Genomic DNA, 23,749 nt, shown 5'->3' on the forward strand with positions numbered 1-23,749 from the left:
TATATATATATGTTATAAGCACTTGATAATTTAAATTTTTTTAAATTAAAGCTTAAAATACTAAATATTTGTATTTGTAACAGGAAAGCAGTCAACACATTTTATTCTCAATCTTCTGTGGATTATTAGTTGCATCTTCTTACCATCTAAGCAGGCAAACCAGTTCTCCTTGGACATTTTGGTTTGTTTATTTTAATTATAACATTTTTTAGAACTTAACCATTTCATTTTTTTACATGTTTGATAGATATTGTGATAATATAATTATAACTGATTCGTCTTTGGTAATAGCATAATTCAAAGGTTTAAATAATTTTAACATTTTATTTTATATTTTATTTTTCGTACTTGTATGATGATGTTTTGGAAATATTATTACTTTTTTCCCTTGGTAGTAGGGAAACTCAAGGCTTTAAACTTTGATATTATTTCATACACCTCGTATTTGCTTCATTATTATAACATGTTTGGCTTAGGTGGGCTTTTTTTGTATGGCTGACGATTTAAGCAACCCCTAATTGATCACAGAGTTAGACCAAAGACAGACCTTGCAAAGTCCTATTCAAGTCACATTTAGCAGTTTTTTTTTAGTGCCTTGCCCAAGGACACATACTTCAAAAGTGTTAGCAGCGCAGAGCCTTGATCCTAATATCTTCTAGTTTCCAAACAAAACTAAAAACCACTAAGCTACTCAAAATTACATTTTTGCAAAGATTTTTGGAGTAATTCCTGTACTAAATCCTAGGACCCATTTCAAGCCACGCTGCGGGGCCTTACCCACATAGAGTAAACCCCTAATCTGATGTCTACAACTTTAGGTCATTGATCAAATCAAAGTTATTACTTGATGAACCGCGACGGGATAATGGGAGTACTGAGACGGGTGATCCAGCTGAAGAGGCAGACCAAGTGTCATCTGAATATATGCTTAATGCTGTTGTGAGTATATGAGATATTGGGGTGGGGTAAGATGGGACACATTTCGGGGAAAGATGGGACATATATTTTGGGGTAAGATGGAATACACACAGTCGGGTTTGATTGGACATAAAGTGTGGGGTAAAGCGGGAAAAGTTTTTATTCTCTTTGCTTGTTCTTTTTAAAAGTAACCAAAGAATATTTATAGAATTATATACTACATTAAATACGTATATATCTTTATGGTAAAATTCACCTTTTTGTGGTAAAATAAATTTTATCTTTTTTTCAGAGTGATCGTTTACAATCTGATGTGATTTGTTGTTCTATATTATGTGTCGTAATGTTCGCTGTGCACTGTAGTACTGCCCTATCTACTTCACAGGTCAGTTTTATTATTTACAATTTTTTTATATATTTTTATGTACAGGTTTTTTTTTATTCGTCATTTTTTATCATGATTCGAAAATTTCGATGATTTTTTCGTGATACAGTTTTTTTCATTGAAATTTGCCAGAAGCCTCCGTAAATTTCCAGATCTTATTATTTTTGTTAAACTGGCTATAAGTTTTATCCATAAAACAGGCATATAGTTCAAAATAGACTAAAAATACCCTTTTAAATTTCAAATTGTGTATTTAAAATGTATAGTGGGGAGAGATGGAACACCTTTTTATTCTATTTTCTTGTCCCATTTAGTAGTAAATGAATAAAAAAAAAGTAAATGAAGAAAAAGTGTCCCATCTTCCCCCACAGTACTATACTATTGCTGCCAACCATATTATATATGTTTTTTGACTCTACTGGCAAGAATTTTACTACGATTTTACCCTGATAAGACGTTCGGTACCGACAAAATTTTTGCCTAAAGAGACAAAATACAAATATAATATGGTTGACAGCAAAAGTATATATATATATATAAAGACAACAATTTGTAATTTTAAAGGTTATTATAGTCTAGATTAAACTATACGCCTGTTTTATGGATAAATCTGCGGCCAGTTCAGAATTAATTATAAAGATCTTATAATGGTGTTTATGAAAAAAAAAATTTATTACTATATTTACGTTATCATTTATCTTTTTCATTAAATTAACCCTTTATTTCAGCCATACCTTAGTACAGTGCTGTACATAATGGTCGCATGTACTGGCGTTATTCTGCATTATATATTCCCTCAATTAAGGAAAAACTTGCCATGGGTCTTTTTCTCACGCCCAATTCTAAGATCACGTGAATACTCCATGTTTGAGGTTCGTTTTCACGATTTTTTATCATAGTTTAAATTTTTATATACTTTTCATGTTTTTGTTATTATAATTCACGATTTTTCATGATACAATATTTTTATCATAATTCAAAATATTTTATGATATTTTTCGTGATACAAAATTTTTTCTTGATTCGTATTTTCTCATAATAATTTTTTTATCTTGAATAATAAATTTTTTATCTTAAATATAATATATACATATTAAAACTGACCAAAAAATACAATTTTTAAATTTTTTAAAATATTTTACGAAATTTCTTAATTTTTTTTTACATATAGGTAACAGAAGCTGCTCATTTAATGTGGTATGAGAAATTTTACGTCTTCGTGTGCTCTGTCGAGCGTAATGTCCTTTTTCCCATCGTTGTATTGAATGAGTTAACTAGGGATTCCCCAGCTGTTGTTGCTCTATATGGTCACGTGTAAGTATTAATGAATAAATGAATGAGTGATTCTGTTCCTTCTGCTACCAGGCATTGTACAAACAATATATCAGTGGCTCATCTGGGATAAAAACGTATAGTGTATTTCCAACGTTTCGTCTGCCATACGGCGAGACTTCATCAGGGAATGAAATTCTATTTTCTGAGTGATTGTTACTTTTAACCTCGTGAATGAGGCATAACAGTCTTATAACTTGGATCTTCTGTTTCATACACCTTGTACAAGCTAACGAGTTACTATGTATGTAACTTTTTAGTAGTTTATTTTTTCTTATAAATTTAGTATACCTATTAGTGACCACTGGGTTGGAGCAATTGCTGTTAAGTGTCTTGTCCAAGGACACACGATGCATGAAACAGAACACCTGTATTATAACGACTGTCATTGCCACGCCTTGCAGGGATAAATAAATTCACTCAATTTTCATATTTTTTTTAACAAAAAAATATATCAACACTTATACACGTAATCTTACAGACTTGGCAGTATTCTAATCGTAATATGCGGCGTAAAAATGCTGAGAGGGTCATACACAATGCCTGCTTCTCAGTTCAAAATCTTTGTTTTTACTGTTCTGTTCATTAAATATGACGCAAGGCAATACACAGGACCGTTACTTATTGCTTACCCAATAGTAGCAGTGATTTATGTCAAGGTAAGCTTATGTTTAAACTAGTCATACTAACTATGTTTTTACTACAATCAAATAATATAAATTTGAAACCATTAAATAATATTAATAAAAAAGTATTTTATAAATTTTATTTATTTTTTATTTTATAAATTTTATTTTTTTTTTAAAAACTTAGATTTATGCATTGTTTTGGAATGTCTTGGGTCCTGGAATATTTTAAAGGGGGTGTTTTATTATTCTGCTGTGTTCTATTTGCGGGTGTTTCTTTGCCTATTTGGGGTTGTTTCTAGGCATATTGGACCTGAGTTTTTCTACATTTCTCTTTTTTAACATTTAAATACTTTGTAAGACTTTTTTTTTAATTTAAAAATTTTGTAAGACTTTTTTTAGTATTTAGATACTTTTGGAATAGTTTTTAACATTTAAATTTGTAATACTATTTTTTAACATTTAAATACCCTGGAACATCTTTTTTACCATTTCTATACTTTCTCATACCTTAATAACATTTTAGCACTCATTTTTTAAACTTAAATACTTTAGTAATACTTATATTTACATTTAACTTCTAGGTGGAAGAATTAATACTCAAACTTCAATTCTGGTTAGTGTATGTTTGCCCATGGCAAATAACATGGGGTTCTGCTTTCCACGCTGTTGCGCAAGTCTGCTCAGTACCCCACAGTGCGCTTTTAACCCTTCATGCTCTAGTGGCTTCCATAACCCAGGCCCCATTCACCCCTTTTATTGGAAGCGCGCTTTTTTTGACATCTTACCCAAGGCCTGTGAAATTTTGGGAAAAAAATTACAAGTATGTATGAATTTTTATTTTATTTTTATCACGTTCAAGTTATAACATGGGTGTCTTCTTACGCACCAGACACTCATGGTGTATTCATGCACCTCATGCTCACTGTCAAGTTATAACATGAGTATCTACTTTTACACTTCACGCCCAATGTCAAGTTATAACGTGTGTATCTTTAGGTCTTTTTTACTACTAGCAAATAACCTAAAATCAAATATCAAACTATTTTTGTGTCTACATTAAAAACAGTACATTACCATTAAGACATTACAGAAAAACAGCAAATTAAAAAACAGTTCCTTTATCTTACAGTACAAAGAGAATAGACCACTCTAATTCAAGACTCTCAAGTCAGCTTGAAAGAGGGCCACACTCTGACCATAATAACTTAAATTCTGTGTTTTACGAACACCTAACTCATTCATTGCAAAAATCCTTGGCTGGTGACCTGGAATTAGGAAGGTATGTTAAAGTTTACTACCATTGTGGACGTATGTCCTTGGGCAAGACACTTAACGACAACTGCTCCAACCCAGTGGTCACTAATGGGTTGTCCAAATTATCAGCCATACATAGAATATGAAAAATTTCTCTGAAAAAATTCTTAACTCGCATGAATATTACTTGGCGTTAAAAATAAATCTGTATTATAAAATAGAAGTGATTTTTTTTTTACTTAAAAAAATGCATTTCACTTAAACATTCATATTTGTTTCCTGGTTTACATTTTTTTCTGCTACTCGAAAAATACTATTCTTTTAAGCATTTTTTTTCTGAAACACAATTTTTTTGCCTTACAAAAATTGCAATTTTTATACTTTCATATTATTTTTATTTTTTCTAAGACCCAATTTTTTTTTGCTTCACAAAAATTACAATATTTTTAAACCTTTTTATTATTTCTATGTTGTACCACTAGGTGGGGTAATGTGGTAGCCGGAGATTGCTTCATATTAGCTTCGGATTATTTAAATGCTCTCGTGCACATCGTCGAGTATGGGAACGGGATCCTTACTTTTCAACTGAGGGGTTTAGAATTTAGTGGTAAGTTCTTAAATATTTTTTTTTTTTAAAAAGGTGTTTTAATTGTTTTAAATGGTATTTAGTGTTTTTTATTTTTTGTTTTTTGTTGGGTTGAAATATAGGTGTTTTATATATTTTGACACAGGGGGTTTAAAATTTAGTGGTTTGTTTTAGAATTTCTGTTCTAATTTGTATTTTTTGTATTAAAATAGGTGTCTTACCTGGTATTAGGTGGTTTGTAGTGTTTTATTTCTGTTTTTTTTTAATATTGGGTTAAAACATGGGTGTTTTACACACAAAATACATAGTGTTCTAAGACCTGCACTTTGGGAAGAGGTGTTTGAATCAGAACACTCGTGTTATAACGACTGTTGTTACCTCACTCCACATAAAAATAAAACAATTGCACTTATACATAATGTACTTTATGCTCACTGCCAAGTACACAACTTAATTTAATTCCTAACCCACACAGAAACATACTAAGTAAACTCGCAAAGTAACATACGTGGTAACTCGTAAGCGAGCATGAAGTGTATGAAACAGAACACTCGTGTTATACAACTGTCATTTTCGGGCCACACAAAGATAAAGCAAGTTACATTCATTCATTCAATTATGCACCTCATGCTCACTGTCAAGTACGTAACTTAATTTCTCCTTGCCCACACAGAAACATACTAAGTAAACCCACAAAGTTACATACGTGGTAACTCGTAAGCGAGCATGAAGTGTATGAAACAGAACACCCGTGTTATAATGACAATAATTTTCGGGCCACACAAGGATAAAGCAAGTTACATTCATTCATTCATTCAATTATGCACCTCATGCTCACTGTCAAGTACTTAACTTAATTTTTCTCCTTACCCAAACAGGGACATACTGCCAACAACGCGAAGTTGAAGCGATCAACGAAGGTGCCGACACAAGTGAGAGTTGCTGTTGTTGCCACGTGGGGAAAATAAACGGAGTTTTATCTTTTAACTCAGCGTTTAACCAACGCTGGATGGCGTGGCAGGTTAGCTTTTGTTTGATGTTTAAAGTATTCATATATAATAAGTGTCTGGCCCTGTGCAAAGGTGGTTAGCACCCATGTTTTGTAACCCAGAGGTAATGGGTTCAAGGCTCTTCACGGCTACTATTGTGGGCGTATGTGTCCTTGGGCAAGACACTTAACGGCAATTGCTCTAATCCTATGGTCACTAATGGGTTGTCCAAATTATCAGCCATACCTAAAATTGTCTTAAAAAATTAAAAAAAAATAATTCTCTGCAAAACAATTTACATGGTAACTCGTAAGCTGGCACAAGGTGTATGAAACAGAACACCTGTGGTATACCGACTGTCGTTTTCCGGCCACACGAGGATAAAGTAAGATTCATCCTTTTTAACATTAATATTTTTTCTTAAAAATCTTTAAAATGGGCTTTGCTATAAGAGTTAACAAGTTAAAATGACGTAAAGTGCTACTAAAAGGTACGCCAGGGGACTTGGGATTTAGGAACATTTAACACTAAATAAATGCAAACATTTATAACATTTAACATTAAATAAATTAAAATTATAAATTTGTATTACACAGGTTATAGTGAGTAATTATGTGTTAGATGGGTACAACATTAGTGATAACAATGCAACAACTATGCTGGGTGTTTTTGACTTGAGGAAAATTCTCATAAGTTATATCGTGAAAGTAAGTATCATGAGCGTGACTTTTTCATATGAATATTTTCATATGAATTTTTTTCATGAGGGTTTCACATGATGTGATATAGTGGTATGAAAAAAGTTATATCGTGAAAGTAAGTATCATGAGCGTGACTTTTTCATATGAATATTTTCATATGAATTTTTTTCATGAGGGTTTCACATGATGTGATATAGTGGTATGAAAAAAGTTATATCGTGAAAGTAAGTATCATGAGCGTGATTTTTTCATATGAATATTTTCATATGAATTTTTTTCATGAGGGTTTCACATGATGTGATATAGTGGTATGAAAAAAGTTATATCGTGAAAGTAAGTATCATGAGCGTGACTTTTTCATATGAATATTTTCATATGAATTTTTTTCATGAGGGTTTCACATGATGTGATATAGTGGTATGAAAAAAGTTATATCGTGAAAGTAAGTATCATGAGCGTGATTTTTTCATATGAATATTTTCATATGAATTTTTTTCTTGAGGGTTTCAACTGATGTGATATAGTGATATGAAAATTACGTGATGATATTATGATTGGTTTGTGCTAAGTTTTATATGATAGCTCATTAAATATGATACTCATATTCATGAATTTTTGATAAAATTTTCATTAGTTGTGAAACTATGATAAAACTTTTTCTCATTACAAATAATGTGAATTACTTTCATAACTTAAAAATGTTATCAAATTTTGTTCATAAAACATGATCAAATCTAAACATTCACATAATACCAGTTCTTAACTAATTTTTTTTCACGAAAATGATAAAAAATTCACATAGCATGATTTTTGTCAGAATATTTCCAATAAAAAATGATCATTCACATGATGCCACCTTTAAACTAAAGAAAATTTTCACGAAAATTATAAAAATTCACAGAGCGTGATTTTCTTCCTTGTTGCTCACGATTCACTTGACTCATGGATCACGAACGACTCAATCCGTGAGCAACTCACGTCATGTGAGCAACCTGACTATGTAGACGTTGATTCTATGTTCGCTGTTGCCATTGACGACGATTATGACGTGTGGTTATTTGGTATCTCAAGGTCAAAGTTCACGCAAGTTTACTCGTCGTGGATCGATTACTGCTGTGCTCAGCGGGCCGGGACCAAAAATGTAAGCGGAAAAAAACAAAATATTTTCAAAATTTACAAAAATATTTTTTTTGATAAAAATGTAACATGCAATGGCTTTAAATTAAAGCCAAAATTGACCTTTTATTTAAACAGCAAAATCCATTAAGTGAAAAACACTATCAGCTTTCAAAACACATATATTAGGGTAGGGTAAAATGGAATCTGTTTTCATTCTCTTTTCTCATCCCATTTGGTAGTAAACAAAGAAAATTTACAGAATTCTACAAACGTAGCTTTATAATTCTAAAATAGTGTTGTTAATTGTTCAAAACTTGATCCAGAAACATAAGATTTAGGTGTTAAAGTCTCCCATCTTACCCTACAGTACTATATCTCTATTACCAAGTTTAAAAGTATCTTTTTTATTAATGTGTTAAAATACAGGGTGCAAATTACAGCGGGGATTCTAAGCTCACCACATTATGTTTTGCGATTAGTGTTCTGGCACGCAGAGCACTTGGGACCGCATCTCATAACTTATCATCCAAGTTAGTACCTTGTATTATTTGAATTTTATTAACATATATAAATAAAGTATATATATATCTCAAAAACTTCAAAACGCAAGTACAAATAAATCAATATAAAAAAAACTTCGAAATGCTGGTTAGAGCGCTCTCCTTGTAACCAGAGATTACCAGATTCAAGGCTTGACGCTGCTACCATTGCTGTTGTATGTGTCTTTGGACAGGGCACTTAGTAGCAATTTCTCCAACATAGTGGTCATTTTAATAGGTTGTCCAAATTGTCAGTCATACGGAAATGATAATTACCCACAAAGTTTCATAGGTGGTAACTCACAAACTGGCTTGAGGTGTATGAAACAGAACACCCGTGTTTAGTGGAGTTTTTTTTATTTTTTTTGAAAAATTTTTTGATTAAACTCCCTCCTTTTTTTTTCTGGCTGCACCACTACCCGTGTTATAGTGACATTTTCCGGCCACACACATAATAAACCAGGTTACAGTCATTCACTCATCAAAAAAACACTCACAAAGTAACATACCTGGTAACCCGCAAACTCGCACGAGGTGTATGAAACAGAACACCCATGTTATAAGAACTTTCATTTTCTGGCCACGTGAGGATAAATCAACACAACATCTAACATTCAAAAACTCTTCTCCAGTTTAGATTCCTTTCTGTACGGACTTTACTCTTTATTCAAGGGAGATTTCCGCATTACATCCAATAAAGACGAATGGGTCTTCACTGACATGAACTTGCTTCGAGAGGTTGTTGCTCCTGGAGTCCGAATGGCTCTTAAATTACATCAAGATCATTTTGCATGTAAGTTTTTCGCAATTTTTTTCATTATTTTTTATTGTTATATAGCAAGAGATAGGTATATAATAGGGTGGGGGAAGATGGGACATCTTTTCATTCCATTTTCTCATCTCATTTGGTAGTAAACAAAGAACATTCAAAGAATTAGAAACTGTATCTTCACGACTCACATAGACCCAAGATCTCATCATAAAACATAATACAACATACAGTAGGGTGGTGGAAGACAGGACACCTTTAGCACATAATATCCAAATATCCTGACTGTGTTTTAAACAATTAACAATGGTCTATGGGAGTCGTGAGAATAGGGTTTTATAATTCTTTGAATATTCTTTGTTTACTGCCAAATCAGACAAGTAAACAGAATGAAAAGGTGTCCCATCTTCCCTCACCTCACTATAATAATAATAACTTTGTTTGTCTCTTCGATTACGGTAGTGAGGATTTAAAAATATATAATTTAAAGAAAAGACAGAATATAGCGAAAAAACAACAGTTGTTAAAACACACTTACAGTTAAAAATATATTTACATTTTATCGTCAAAAATAAGCGTGGTCGCTACACCTAGCAGACAAACGCCATTTATGTTTAAATATTATCAAGTTAAACTTCTAAAGAAACAAAATATCCAGGTCCAGATGAGTATGACCAACATGAGCCTCTATTTACTGCTATATCTGAATACCAAACAACTATGGTAATAACACATGAGGGGGATCCCATGTGGAGGAAAGCTGTTCTTTCTAACACAAGTTCATTGCTTGCATTAAGGTTTGGACCTTAGTTACCTTTTATTCGTTTGGAAAACACTTAAAACAGCCATGTTATAACTTGGCAGTGAGCATGTGGTGTATGAATACAGCATGTGTGTCTGGTGTAAAAGAAGACACTAATGTTATAACTTGACAGTGAGCATAAGGTGTATGAATACACCATGTGTGTCTGGTGTATAAAAATACCCCTGTTATAACTAGACAGTGAGCATGAGGTGTATAAATACACCATGTGTGTATGGTGTATAAGAAGACACCCATGTTATAACTTGACAGTGAGCACGAGGTGTATGAATACATCATGTGTGTCTGGTGTATAAAAAGACAACCATGTTATAATTCAACAGTGAACATGAGGTGTATGAATACACCATGTGTGTCTGGTGTATAAGAAGAAACCTATGTTATAACTTGACAGTGAGCATAAGGTGACCCATGTTATAACTTGATAGCGAGCATAAGTACCCATAAAACCTTACACTAAAATCATACACGCAAGAATAAATAAATGACATTCATTTACTCATCCAAAAATAACTTACACAACCTAACCCTTATTCTCTCCACAGGCGAGTAATAAGCGACATGTTCGTTGACCAATACAGTGTTATAACACTAAACCATAGAGCATTAGGCTTTAATGTGGTTAAAGTAAATCGCGAATGTGTACGAGGTTTATGGGCTGGCCAACAGAACGAGCTCATTTTCTTGAGAAATAGGAACCCGGAAAGAGGGAGCATTCAAAACGCTAAGCAAGTTTTGAGGAATATGATAAATTCATCTTGTGATCAGCCTATTGGTATGTATATTCTGTTTAGTTTATGTATTGTATTTAATGTATGTATGGTAGGGTGGGGAAGATGGAACACCTTTAGCACATAATATCCAAATATCCTGATTAGGTTTTTAACTGTAAACAATGCTCAATGGGAGTCGTGAGGATACGGTTTTATAATTCTTTGAATGTTCCTTTATTACTACCAAATGGGTCCTGAAAATAGAGTGAAAAGTGTCCCATCTTCCCCCACCGTACTGATGTGTTTAATATAGGAAAACATTTTCTGTTTTGATGAAATCGTTATTAGGTTGTTGGAATTTTTTGTTATGGTGTTTTGGCCTTTTTAGTATTTTGGTATAACATATTAACAGTGTTATAGCTTAAAAGTGAACAATAGGTGTATGAATGCACAATGTGTGTCTGTGGTGTATGAGAAGACACCCATGTTATAACTTAACAGTGAGCACGAGGTGTATGAATACACCTTGTGTGTCCGGTTTATAAAACACACCCATATTATAACTCAACAGTAAGTATGAGGTGCATAAAAAAGAAAAAGGATTGTAACTTCTCATAAAAAACACAAGTTATATACTAATACACGTTAAATTAATACAAAAAACTTTACCTTTTTTCCGCAAAAATAACCTAATTTTTTTTTACCAGGATATCCAATATATGTTTCCCCTCTAACCACTTCATATGCAACAACCAATCATCAACTGAATAAGGTGATTGGCGGACCAATCACATTCGAGGCAGTCAAAACTTGTTTCACCAGCATTATAGCTTGGTCAGTTAAGTAAAGTAGAATATTTTGATATTTTTTCACTTTTTAATACCAGGTTAAAAAAAACACTTTTCCCTAACTGTTAAAATTTGTTGACACGTTTAACTTTTGATTGACAGTTTACATTTGATAAACACATTCACCTTTCATTGACAGTTTTTGTATGATTGACACTTTAAATTTGATTGGCTCTTTACATTTGATTGAAAGTTTACATTTGACTGACAGTTTATCTTTGATTAACACTTTACATTTGATTGACACATTTACATTTGAATGACAATTTACATTTGATTAACGTTACATTTGATTGACAGTTTATATTAAAAAATACATTTTGTTGACAGTTTACATTCGATTGACAGTTTACATTTGATTGACACATTTGCATTTGATTGACAGTTTACATTTGATTAACGTTACATTTGATTGACAGTTTATATTAAAAAATACATTTTGTTGACACTTTACATTCGACTGACAGTTTACATTCGATTTACAGTTTACATTTGATTGACACATTTGTATTTGATTGACAGTTTACGTCAGAGTTGCTCAGGTAGTTGCAACAGTGGAGGAAGTGGTGGATTTCCTCAAAATCAAGTTGTTCAATCAATACCCATGGTTAATATTCCATCACGTGAGTATAAATTACAACTTTAGTGTAAAGGTCATCTTAAAAAACTTATAGCGACTTTTTATTTCCAATTCAAAGCAATTTTTCTTTCCAATTTAAATATTATTATTCTATTAAATAAACGTCTTATTTATTTCTGATGTATTACCGTAACTGAACAGATAAAACGTTTTATCAGCTGATGTTACAACCATGTTTTAAAACTATTTTTAGCAAAAAATGCCAAAACTTTTATTGTAACAATGTTTTTTTACCATTCCTCAAGACTTCAGGCTATCAACTATTTTAAATTTTATTTTATTTTTATTTTTTAGGAAATTATTCGAATGAGCCAATCCCGCTTCACCTAAACTACAGACTGGCCAATGAGAGCGGAGCAAATGTGACATCATTCACCAACACTAGGTCGCGACACGGTTCAGCGATTAGTGGGGAGAAAAAATCTCTCGAGTCTCGAGCACGAAGTTCCATTTCTTCAGCTTCAACTTTAAGGTAAAATTAGATTTTCCAAATATTGGAATGAATGTAACATGGTTTAACCTTGTCTGGCCGAAAAGGACAGTCGTTATAACTCGTGTGTTTTGTTTCATACACCTCGTGCCCGCTCAATTTGCAGTTGTTTGTATGGAGTCTTGTTTTTTTTTAAATTTTGATTAAATTTTTTCTTTAGAAAATCTTTAGAAACTTCTAGAATGAACAAAGATGCTTTAGATGACCTGCCTTCATTTTCTGCCATTCATTCAATTTCTGGTTCGTCTTCGCGCTCAAATTCTACGTCCGATAATCCTTCAAAAATGCGCAGTGTTTCCAGATCAGAATATTCGCGTTCTCGACCGAAATCTGCTGCCAGTGTTGCCGCACAGTCATCAAATTCCAGCTGCAGTGTTGCACAACCTGGAGAGGCAGGTGCAAGAGCAGCAAGTTAATAGTGAAGAATTTAGTATTGATTTTTTTTGTGGCAACACTGACTGCGCCACTGACCGTAATGTTATCTGTATTGTAACATCTGCAAAGTAGAAAACCCCACTATTTCACTATTCTAATGCTTTTCGTATCTGCCACTGATTGTATGTTTATTTCACTGTTGTGTTTTCTGTTTATTAAGTTTTGTACAAACACTTTTTGTTGTCAAACACTTAAACTTTCTGTAGATACCATTGTAAATGAAAACTATACTGCTTTATGTTACAATGTTAAAAACAGTAAATACGTTGTTAAAACGGCATCGAATCCTGCTTTAAGCAGAAATTAATGGTAAATTAAACAAGTTAGTTGAACCAGGTGGCTACAACATTAGCAGTTTGAAATACAATATTGGGCATTAAATAGGAAGTGTACAATGCAGTCTCTAAAAGGTTTTCAAGAGAATTATAAACATATAGACCAAGTTCAAGCTGAATTACTAACAGGCAGCTTCATTTAAAAAAATATATATTTGTTTTTTCAGAATCGACTTGCTACTATCATATCCATAATAAATATATTATTAAATTTACTTTTAAACTTGTAAAGAACGGTGGACGTAATATGGCGCTCAACATTATTTAAAAAAACTGCACAAATTGCTCTAATCTAAAGGCCTTACTTTATTACTACCCCACTGGGATAATGCATTCATTGCTCTCTTCTAAATTTGGCGGCAAACTTCTAAAAATTTCCACAAAAATTTTGTTGTCTGCCAAATTTTCTTTTGTCTTCAAACAAAAAGCCAGCGTTTTTTTGTTAGTTTAAAACGTAAGTGTTACGTCTTGTATAATATACAATTTCTAAACAGTTGCGTGTGCTACTAGTACTATCTATTTAGGGCTAAGAATCGTTTATTTTAAGTCAACATGAAGCCAAGTTTCAAACGCAAGTTTTCTGTTCCATCCCAAAGCGTAAAACCCACGCGCGATAATCAAAATGAAGCATCACCGGTTAATAAAAACACGGAAAACGGTAAGATATGTTTTTTTCGGTTAATGCAACCAAGCTAATTTAATTTACATTCATTCGTTTATAATGGGGTATTCTTTACCCAGACTGCAGAGTATGGCAGGTGCACCCGCGATTTTTTTACAGACTTTTGGTGATGCACGCCACAATTTGTCCCACGCATGCCAATTAATTAAACAAAGAAAAAAATACATATTAAATTAAGTAAGATTTCCTAACGTGGCTTGAAAATGTACATGCTTTGCACGCAGTTTTTAATAATAGCACACGCGCACTCAAACGTGCGAGATCTCGTCAGGAACTGCCATACTCTCCAGACTGACCATTTTATTTAATTTTAAAGTGTTACTTAACTTTTTAACCAGATTTAAATAAAGAAGTCACTGAAGAACCAGAAATAACATGCAAGTTTGAATATTCACCAGTGGAAAATGTGGAGACTCGTGTATGTGTACTGTATAGCTGTTTTATTTCGGTATTTAAACTTAAAAAAAACTTTTTTTTTACCATATATTAAGTATAATAGTATAATAGCTTCATTTGTCTTTTTGATTACGCTAGCGAAGATTTAGAAATATTTTAAACTAAAAGACAGGATATAGCGACAAAACAACAGTTGTTAAAACGTAATCACATTTAATTGGAAGAAAATAAGCGTGGTCACTGGCTCACTGCACACCTACAGCGACACCTTTATATATATAGTTATATTATCCCGTTATTTTATGTTTAAATGATATTGTAATATCCAATTCAACTGGTTTATTGCATTTTTATTGTTTATTACAGACACAGAATACCAATGAGCCCAAGCAAGCTTTATCAGACAGCCAATATGATGAAATTTTTGACGCAGTTCTTACAAAAGCTACATCAGGTGTGTTATACAGCAACATTACACCATTTTTTATTGTTTTTATGTTGATTTACGACACATAGACAAATTACTCATTTCATATAAATGAAAATATGTTTTAACTGTAAGCGTACTTTAACAACTGTTGTTTTGTCGCTATATTCTGTCTTTTTCGTTTAAAATATTTCAAAATTTTTGCTACTGGAAACGAAGAGATGTTTTTTTATGTTGCAACTAAAAAACAATGATAAAAAATGTATGTAATTAAACATGACCAAAATGTTATTAAAAATATATGAACTACACTATAACAAAAACAATTTATACAGACAATTTGAATTCGGAAAAATCGAAAAGTGAAAAGGCGGCCGATCAATTTGTTAAAAGAATGCAAAACTCAACACCTACAAAGTAAATGTTGTTTTATAACCTATTTTGTCTTAATTTAAAAAAATTGACTGTTTTTGTTGACAGCCACAGTATCCGCGCAGATTGAACAGTTTACCATCGTGCAGCGAAAAAAAATTTTTTTTTCTATTCATGAATCGTTATAAGGTAGAAAATAGAGACATTACAAAATTAGGGTAACTCCATTTTTCCTCCAACCAGCATTCAGGAGCAGAACGAGATAACTCCCTCCACAAGTCCTCAGGAGGATACAAGAAGTCCACCCAAACTCCTCCTTAAAAAATGCAGCAAGAATAAGTCAGAAAAATCAGATCTGGACTCCATAAAAGCCCCACATAAAAGAACTAGTCTTGGTTATAGCAAGCCAGATAAAGAAAGACACAGCTTAGGTAAAAAAGCAGTTTAGTCTTATTATCCCTAATATAAATTTGACAGGATTCAATTAGATTTAGTAATTTTAATTTAGAGCAGTGGTTCTCAACCGTTGGTTCGCATCAACTTTTCCTGTTGGCCAGCCAAATTTGTAGCACTGTAACATAGAGTTCATGGTCTTTTTATCGTACGTCACAACAATGCTGCAGGTGTTGTGCCCAACTGTTTAAAAATAGGCTACAACTTGTTTAAAACCAGTTTTATGTGAAAGCAAAAAGAAAAGAGAGCAAATTTCCCATTAAATGGAAGTTTCCATTCTTTGCTTTTAAGTTGCATACTTTTGTCGTAATTACATTTTGTGTTGAATTTTCAAGGTCCACCTTTCCGCAAAATTTTTTCAAGCTAAAAAGGTTGAGAAACACTGGTTTATTTCACGTATTTAATAACTGTGTTTAATTTATATATTAATTAGTTGTTAAACTGCTGTTAATTTATTTTGCTTGTTTTTTCTGACTGGTTTTAGTTATTTTATATTTTTGTTTGTTGTTTTTAATGTTGTTTTTTACTTTTTTTTTCATAATATATATACATTAATATAATATTTTTTATATATATATATATATGTATATAAAGTATAAACAAGCAACAATAAATTCAGGAAGTTTAAAGACAAAGAAAAAAGAAAATCATAGACGACATCAAACTTGTGATGAATCTAGTCGGAAAAAAAGTGAAAAAGTTTTTAACAAAGGTGTGATTAATAATGTGACTTTAATTTTAACTAGGCTGCGATAGAATTGTGTGTAATTCCCTATGTGGGTGAGGTCCTACAGTCTGGCACCATGGGATATAAGATTTAGGCAAAAACCCCGACAACCAGGGTGCTACAACTCTACAAATCAATATATTATTAGTAATCACTAGGTTAAACGATGTCTGCTCTGTGTCTTGCCCAAGGACACATACATGTATCTGTATCGAGCATTGAACCTGGTATCCTTTGCTTATAATGCAGTCACCTAATTACCAAGCCACAGCATCAAACTTAAATATTGAAAAACTGACATAAATTTAAAAATATGCCCGTTTTTTTCCACACAAATAAAAAATATAACCATTTTTCGCGCAAAATAAAAAATGATCGTTTTTCTGCACAAAAATAAAAAATGTGACCCTTTTTTCTGCACAAATGTCCGTACCACAAACCGAATCTTACACTTAGGTGTGTGGGTTCAATGTGGAGAAAGAGATTGTTTGAAATGGAGGTTTCTGCCCGATTGTTCCGACCCTAGCTCCCTACCTGGCTTCTGGAGATGTTCATTAAATACAGATAATGATCAGAACAAGTTTGTGAACATTATATTCATATTATTTGATTTACACCAGATTTAATTATTTGTATATTATAGCATGTTATGTCTGTATTATATATACAGTAGTGTGGGGGAAAGATGGATATTTTTTATTACATTTTCTTGTCCCATTTGGTGGTAAACAAAAAAATACAAAATTATATAACTGTAGCCCAGGGATTAGGCCTCCAACCCAGAGGTTACCGGTTTAAAGCTTCTTGCTGCTATCATAGTGGGCGTATGTGTCCTTGGGTAAGACACTTAACAGCAATTGCTTCAACCCAATGGTCACTAACGGGCTGTCCAAATTCAGCCATAAAACAAAAATCATCAGAAAGTTTTCTACAAGGTAACTCAAAATCAGGCACGAGGTGTATGAATATGAAACAGAACGTCATGTTATAACGACTGTCATTTTCCCAAAGATAAAGCAAGTTATGTTCATAGAAAAATAGCCATACTACTGGCACATATGTTATAACGACTGTCGTTTTCCGGCCATGCAAGAATAAAGTAAGTTACATTCATTCATTCATTCATAATATATAATTCCAGGTGTTCTGCCCCTGAAGTAGATTGGACGTCATGTTTATCAAGTTCACAAGATCACTTCGTATACACCGAGTACAATGCTGGTTCTATAGTGTGGGCTAAGATGGCTGGCTACCCACCGTAAGTATTTAGGTGGTTTTAAACTGGTGTGTATTGGACAGCAATGTTATAACTGGACAGTGAGCATGAGGTGTATGAATACACCATGTGTGTTTGGTGTATAAGAAGACACCCATGTTATAACTTGACAGTGAGCATGAGGTGTATGAATACACCATGTGTGTATGGTGTATAAGAAGACACCCATGTTATAACTTGACAGTGAGCATGAGGTGTATGAATACAGCATGTGTGTTTGGTGTATAAGAAGACACCCATGTTATAACTTGCCAGTTAGCATTTTTTAAACTTAAAATTTTAAACAATACTTTTTAAACTAAAACTATTTTTAATAAAATCACATGTTTATTTTTTTATGACAATATTTTTATAAAAAATGTTAATTTTAGTTGGCCAGCTATGGTGGATAGCGATCCAGACACAGATATGTTGTATGAATACGATGAAGAAGGGACAGTGGTACGTTTTGTTCTACTATTTTTAAATCTGATTTATAATAAATACAGAGGCTCATAGCGCATTTGGATAAATGAATGTAACTTACTTTATCCTTGCGTTGCTGGAAAACGACAGTCGTTATCACACGGGGGTTTAACACCTCGTGCCAGCTTACGAGTTACCATGTATGTTACTTTGTGGGTGATTATTTTTTTTTTGTATAGCTGATAATTTGGACAACTCATTAGTGACCACTGGGTTGGACGTTGGAGCAATTTCCGTTAAGTGTCTTGCCCAAGGACACATACGCAAAATTTTTAAACAATATTAGACACATGTTAAACATATTTTTAATTTTTCATATTTAGTAAAGTTTTCCCACACTTAGCGGCAATTGCTTCAACCCAGTGGTCACTAATGGGTTGTCCAATTTATCAGCCACACATAGGAAAAATTTAATAAATTCTCCAAAAATAATCACTCACAAAGTAAGATGCAAGCTAGCACGAGGTGTGTAAAACAGAACAACTGTGTTATAACGACTGTCGTTTTCCGGCCACACTAGGATAAAGTAAGTTACGTTCAGTTGCATAAAATACTTAAACAGGCTTTCCGGGTGTTGGGGTAATAGGCCAAATCTGGCCTAAATCCCAGGTCCTTGACAAGGACCTCACCCATAAAGAATAAAATAAATTATAAAAATTGCTTAATGTCCCAACAAAATTATAAAAAAAAATTGCCTAATTATAAAAATTACCTAATGCACCAACAAATTTATAAAAATTGTCTAATGCCCCAACAAAGTTATAAAAATTGCTTAATTATAAAAATTTCCTAATGCCAATGCGTACTATGATAAATAACTCTTACACATTTATTAATTCCTATAGCTTCGATACCATGTTGTTTTCCTTGATAAGAATGTTAGCAGAGCGTGGATACCATCGCGATGCATTGAACCTTACAACCATTCAAATAATCAGTTGGTGAGTACTATTCTGGTTATCTAAATGTTTTTACTGTTTTATTTTTCTAACCAACATGGTCGGTAAACTTGTAAGCTGGCATGAAGTGTATGAAACAGAATATCTGTGTTATAATGGCTGTCATTTCCCCACCACGCCAGGTTAAATAAGTTACATACATGGTAACTCGTAAGTGGGCTTGAGGTGTATAAAACAGAATATCTGTGTTATAACGTTTGTCATTTTGACGTCATGCAAGGGTAAAGTAAGTTAATTTAATTCAACTTGGAAGCGCGCATGAGGTGTATGAAACAGAACAGCCGTGTTATAATGACTGTCATTTGGCGCCATGCAAGGATAAAGTAAGTCACATTTAAAACTCGTAAGCGCGCATGAGGTGTATGAAACAAAACACCCATGTTATAACGACTGATGTTTTCCAGCCATGCAAGAATAAAGCAAGTTACATTTATTCAACCAACTGAAGTTTTTTGTACATTGCTTTATATAGACTAGTAGCTGTTTTATTTACGTTTAAATACTATTTGTTGGTAATTACTACTTACTGGAGTCTTAAACCTCCCAAAATAAGCCTTCACATATGTAATAACTCGTAAGCAAGCACGAAGTGTATCAAACAGAACACCCATGCTATAACAACTACCATTGCCCCGCCGCACGAAGATGAATAAGTTCATTTATTTAAACATATCAAAATTTGTTTGATCTCCCTTCAGAATTTATGTAACCAAAAACATTTCAAAAGTGAACTGAATACAGCAATAACAGCAGCAGATGAAGCTCTTACTATGAGTTTGGCAAAACGAATTGAAAAATTTAGTTTCGGACAAAGATTTAAAGGAGACAAGGAATCTATATGGACATCACTAAGTAAGTTTTTGTCATTTTTTTTTTGGCCTGAAGCTTAAATACAGTACTATGGGCGTGGGGTAAGATGGGATATTGTTAGTAACTAAATCCTGAATTTTTGATCATGTTTTGAACAATTAAAAATAGAGTGGCTGGGCTATAGTTATATGATTCTGTTTTCTTTGTTTACTACTAAATGGGACGAGAAAAGAGATTGAAATGTCCCATCTTGCCCCAATATACTTCATTAGACTTCTATACCTAGGCATGAAGCATGCAACTAACTTTTTACTTTGATGTAGGGCTGATAATTTAGACAACCCATTAATGACCACTGGCTTGGAGCAATTGCCACTAACTGTCTTGAGAAAGTCACATACATAACACCCACAGTGGTGGCAGCGAGCCTTGAATCCAGCATCCCTTACTCATAAACTCTTTGATCAATATTCCACCATTTTTGTAAAAAATTTAAAATTTGTTTCAATATTTTTTAGCAAAAACAAGAAAATCGAAAAAACGGAAAAATAAATTTCTAATGGAACAAGTGGTCCCTGTCTCCCCATCTCCCAGTGCTGAATCAAAAAGTAAGTTTTTCTCATTTTTATAAAAACTCTGTTACTTAAATATTTTTAGTACATAAACAATTTTTCGCCTATTTTCTTCCAATTAAATGAAAATATGTTTTAACTAAAGCGTGTTTTAACAACTGTTGTTTTGTCGCTATATCCTGTTTTTTCATTTATAATATTTCTAAATCTTCGCTTCCGTAATCAAAAAGAGACAAATAAAGTTATTATTATCATATCATTATTTTTTCTGTTTCGAGTTTTTGCATTAAAGCTTTTTAATATACATAATATATATATTTTTTAAATATTACAATATTAATTTAGATTTAAAACCGAATAATTACTATTTAAATAGTAATTAAACATTTTTTACCTACTTACTTTATCAAAACAAATATTTCCGTAATTTTGTGCCTAGCCTGACAGTGACAAGAGGGCATTACATTTGTGAGATAATAATAGTAATAATAACTTTATTTGTCTCTTCGATTACGGTAGCGAAGGTTTAGAAATATTTTAAATGAAAAGACAGTATATAGCGACAAAACAACAGTTGATAAAACACGTCTACAGTTAAAAACATATTTATTTACATTTAATTTGAAAAAATTCGTGGTCGCCACACCTAGATAATGAGTCTGTTTTTCTTTAGATTCAAATGATTATTGGGAGACAGCCACCGATGATATGTTACCTTTGTCTAAAAAGGAAGAGAATCATGGGAAAAAGAAAAAAAGAGAGAAGGTGGAAAAAGAGATAAAAGAAAGTGAGGGATTTTTTTTCCAAAAAGAAGCAAATTTTCTCTCTTTTATGCTAGTTATTTGTAAGCAATAATATCATAATTTTAACGCAGAAAAGAAGAAAAATAAGGACAAGGCAGTAGATGGCAGTAAAGAGTCAGCGAAAACGAAAACAGCGTTTAAACCAACTTTTGTGGCCCCGGCACAAAAAACAGCGCTAGATGTCAGTAAAGAGACAGAAATAGAGTCACAGGACGTGCCATTAGATGGAGCTATTAAGTTTGATCCTGATATTTATACAATGGAGATAAATAGGTGGGTTGTTTGTACCTTATGCTTACTGTCGATTTATAACATGGGTGTCTTCTTATACACCAGATACACATGGTGTATTCATACACCTCATGCTCACTGTCAAGTTATAACATTGTTGTCTTCTTATACACCAGACACACATGGTGTATTCATACACCTCATGCTCACTGCCAAGGCGTTATAATATAATATATAAAACTTTTCTGCAGCGAAAAAATTGAAAAAACTGAAACAAATAAGCAAAATTATCCAGCTGGGAAATCCCCTAAAGACCCCCAAATTAACCCATGTCCTGGGTCCCCTGATTTAATAGAGTGTTCCCCTGCATCCATGGGGTCTCAGGACGAACCGATAAATTTAAGTTTAAAAGATGAACAAGTGTTGCCGTCCCCAGTGTTGCCCAGCGAAAAACAAACAACGGAAAGTTTTTGGTCAGCACCACTGGAAAAAAATAATGGTATTTTGTGTTTTTTGAATTTTCTCTTTGGTTTCGATATGTTTAAAAGAAATAAAAGTTATTATAAATTTTATTATAGATTTTTGTTATAGATTTAGATTAAGGTTTTACGTTTTATCATATATTTTGATCCTAGATTTAGATAACGTTTTATTCATATATTTTTATTATTTTTTTAATTGTAGATTTATATAACCTTTTTAGAGCAAATTTTTATCCTAGAAGTTTTTGTGATGGATTTTTATTACAGATTTAGATATCTTTTTATTATATGTTTAATTGGACGATGTTTATTACCTTTTATCTTAGACAGTAAATAGTAGAAAAAACGACTGACCCTTGCCTAAATTACACGGGCCGTGCGGCGCTCGAATTAGTTTCGTTGAACCATCTAGTTATTAGATGATGTTTTTTTGTTTTATTATTTGTCCGGCGCCGTGGCGTAGTGGTTAGCGCGCCTGCCTGTAACCATTAGGTAATGGGTTCAAGGCTCGTCGCTGCTACCATTGTGGGCGTATGTGTCCTTGGGCAAGACACTTAACGACAATTGCTTCAACCCAGTGGTCACTAATGGGTTGTCCAAATTATCAGCCATACATAAAAAAAAAAGAAAAAATCCAAAAAAAAAATAATAATCACCCACAAAGTAACCACATGGCAACTCGTAAGCTGGCACGAGGTGTTAAACCCGTGTTATAACGACTGTCGTTTTCCGACCACGCGAGGATAAAGTAAGTTACATTCATTCATTATAGATTCAGATGACAGTTTTTTGTTAAAGATTTTGCCTATTTTAGGTGACTTTTTATAATACATTTTTATTATAGATTTAGATTAGGTTTTTTATTATTGTGTTTTTTTGTTATAGATTTAGATGATGATAACGTTTTCTCTGATCTTGAAATAGATGATGTAAAAGGAATGAATTGGGATGACAAAGAAATTGATAATTTAGATGACCTAATGCCAGATATGATAGGCCAGTGTTAATTATTTTAAATCAAGTTCTTTTTACGTTTATTTTTTAGTTTAAAATTTTATTGTTTTATTAGAATAGTATATTGTTTATATTTTGTTATAAAAGCGTTTTTGAGTGAGTATTCTTTGTTCCTTTTGGGTTTTAGGTGTAATTTTGGACTATACTGAGTAAAAAGATTCTCTTTTTTGCTTGTAACTACAGTCGAGCTGCAATTTGTAGCCTATTATATAGTAGGGTTGGGGAAGATGAGACACTTTTTTTTCTATTTCTCATCCCATTTGGTAGTAAACAAAGAACTTTCAAAAAATTGTGATACCGTGACCTCACAACTTCTATAGACCCTTGTTAATTGTTTAAAACACGATCAGGTTATTTGGATATTATGTGCTAAATCTTACCAGACGCTACTAAATGTGTTTATAGTGAAACAGACGTTTTGTTAAGTGGTTAGGTTAGACTCCGAGCCTAGTTGTGCGTATTCAGAAAGACAGAACTTAGAATCAAGTACTGTAAAAGTTCGAGCCCGAATTTTACATTACGCGCGAGTAATTTTTACACACATGTATTCTGCATATAGTATTGTGGGTAAGATG

At 32.7% G+C, this 23,749-nt stretch overlaps 2 protein-coding genes across 4 annotated transcripts in view; both read left to right on the top strand.

Annotated features, from left to right (window-relative positions):
- Nucleotides 1–13,502, top strand: part of LOC149734660 (pecanex-like protein 1) — a 36,622-nt gene extending 23,120 nt beyond the window's left edge. For both annotated transcript variants that reach the window (XM_089879933.1, XM_089879934.1), the window contains exons 29-48: nt 84–181; nt 819–939; nt 1,211–1,303; nt 2,032–2,175; nt 2,475–2,617; nt 3,117–3,294; nt 3,846–4,084; nt 4,394–4,543; nt 5,001–5,125; nt 5,983–6,125; nt 6,690–6,800; nt 7,696–7,935; nt 8,340–8,443; nt 9,085–9,245; nt 9,880–10,018; nt 10,590–10,819; nt 11,465–11,591; nt 12,128–12,228; nt 12,540–12,717; nt 12,896–13,502. In XM_089879933.1, the coding sequence (XP_089736059.1) occupies nt 84–181; nt 819–939; nt 1,211–1,303; nt 2,032–2,175; nt 2,475–2,617; nt 3,117–3,294; nt 3,846–4,084; nt 4,394–4,543; nt 5,001–5,125; nt 5,983–6,125; nt 6,690–6,800; nt 7,696–7,935; nt 8,340–8,443; nt 9,085–9,245; nt 9,880–10,018; nt 10,590–10,819; nt 11,465–11,591; nt 12,128–12,228; nt 12,540–12,717; nt 12,896–13,151 (3,081 nt within the window). In that variant the 3' untranslated portion in view covers nt 13,152–13,502. The remainder of the gene's footprint in view (nt 1–83; nt 182–818; nt 940–1,210; nt 1,304–2,031; nt 2,176–2,474; nt 2,618–3,116; nt 3,295–3,845; nt 4,085–4,393; nt 4,544–5,000; nt 5,126–5,982; nt 6,126–6,689; nt 6,801–7,695; nt 7,936–8,339; nt 8,444–9,084; nt 9,246–9,879; nt 10,019–10,589; nt 10,820–11,464; nt 11,592–12,127; nt 12,229–12,539; nt 12,718–12,895) is intronic.
- Nucleotides 13,503–13,629: 127 nt separating this feature from the next.
- LOC149734661 (uncharacterized) lies at nt 13,630–23,568 on the top strand. 2 transcript variants are annotated; one of them, XM_089879935.1, is made up of 16 exons: nt 13,630–14,163; nt 14,526–14,605; nt 14,950–15,037; nt 15,346–15,427; nt 15,626–15,813; nt 16,455–16,547; nt 17,019–17,142; nt 17,704–17,820; nt 18,210–18,279; nt 19,149–19,244; nt 19,961–20,114; nt 20,591–20,680; nt 21,318–21,431; nt 21,519–21,720; nt 21,930–22,177; nt 23,046–23,568. In XM_089879935.1, the coding sequence occupies exons 1-16, from the start codon at nt 14,058–14,060 to the stop codon at nt 23,165–23,167; spliced, it is 1,974 nt and encodes a 657-aa protein (XP_089736061.1). In that variant the 5' UTR covers nt 13,630–14,057; the 3' UTR covers nt 23,168–23,568. The 2 variants fall into 2 exon arrangements, with proteins under 2 accessions (XP_089736061.1, XP_089736062.1); XM_089879936.1 differs by having other exon boundaries at nt 22,115–22,177.
- Nucleotides 23,569–23,749: the final 181 nt, after the last annotated feature.

The sequence above is a fragment of the Ciona robusta genome, chromosome 6 (genome assembly GCF_009617815.1).
Source record: "Ciona robusta chromosome 6, ASM961781v2".
Taxonomy (NCBI): Eukaryota; Metazoa; Chordata; class Ascidiacea; order Phlebobranchia; family Cionidae; genus Ciona; species Ciona robusta.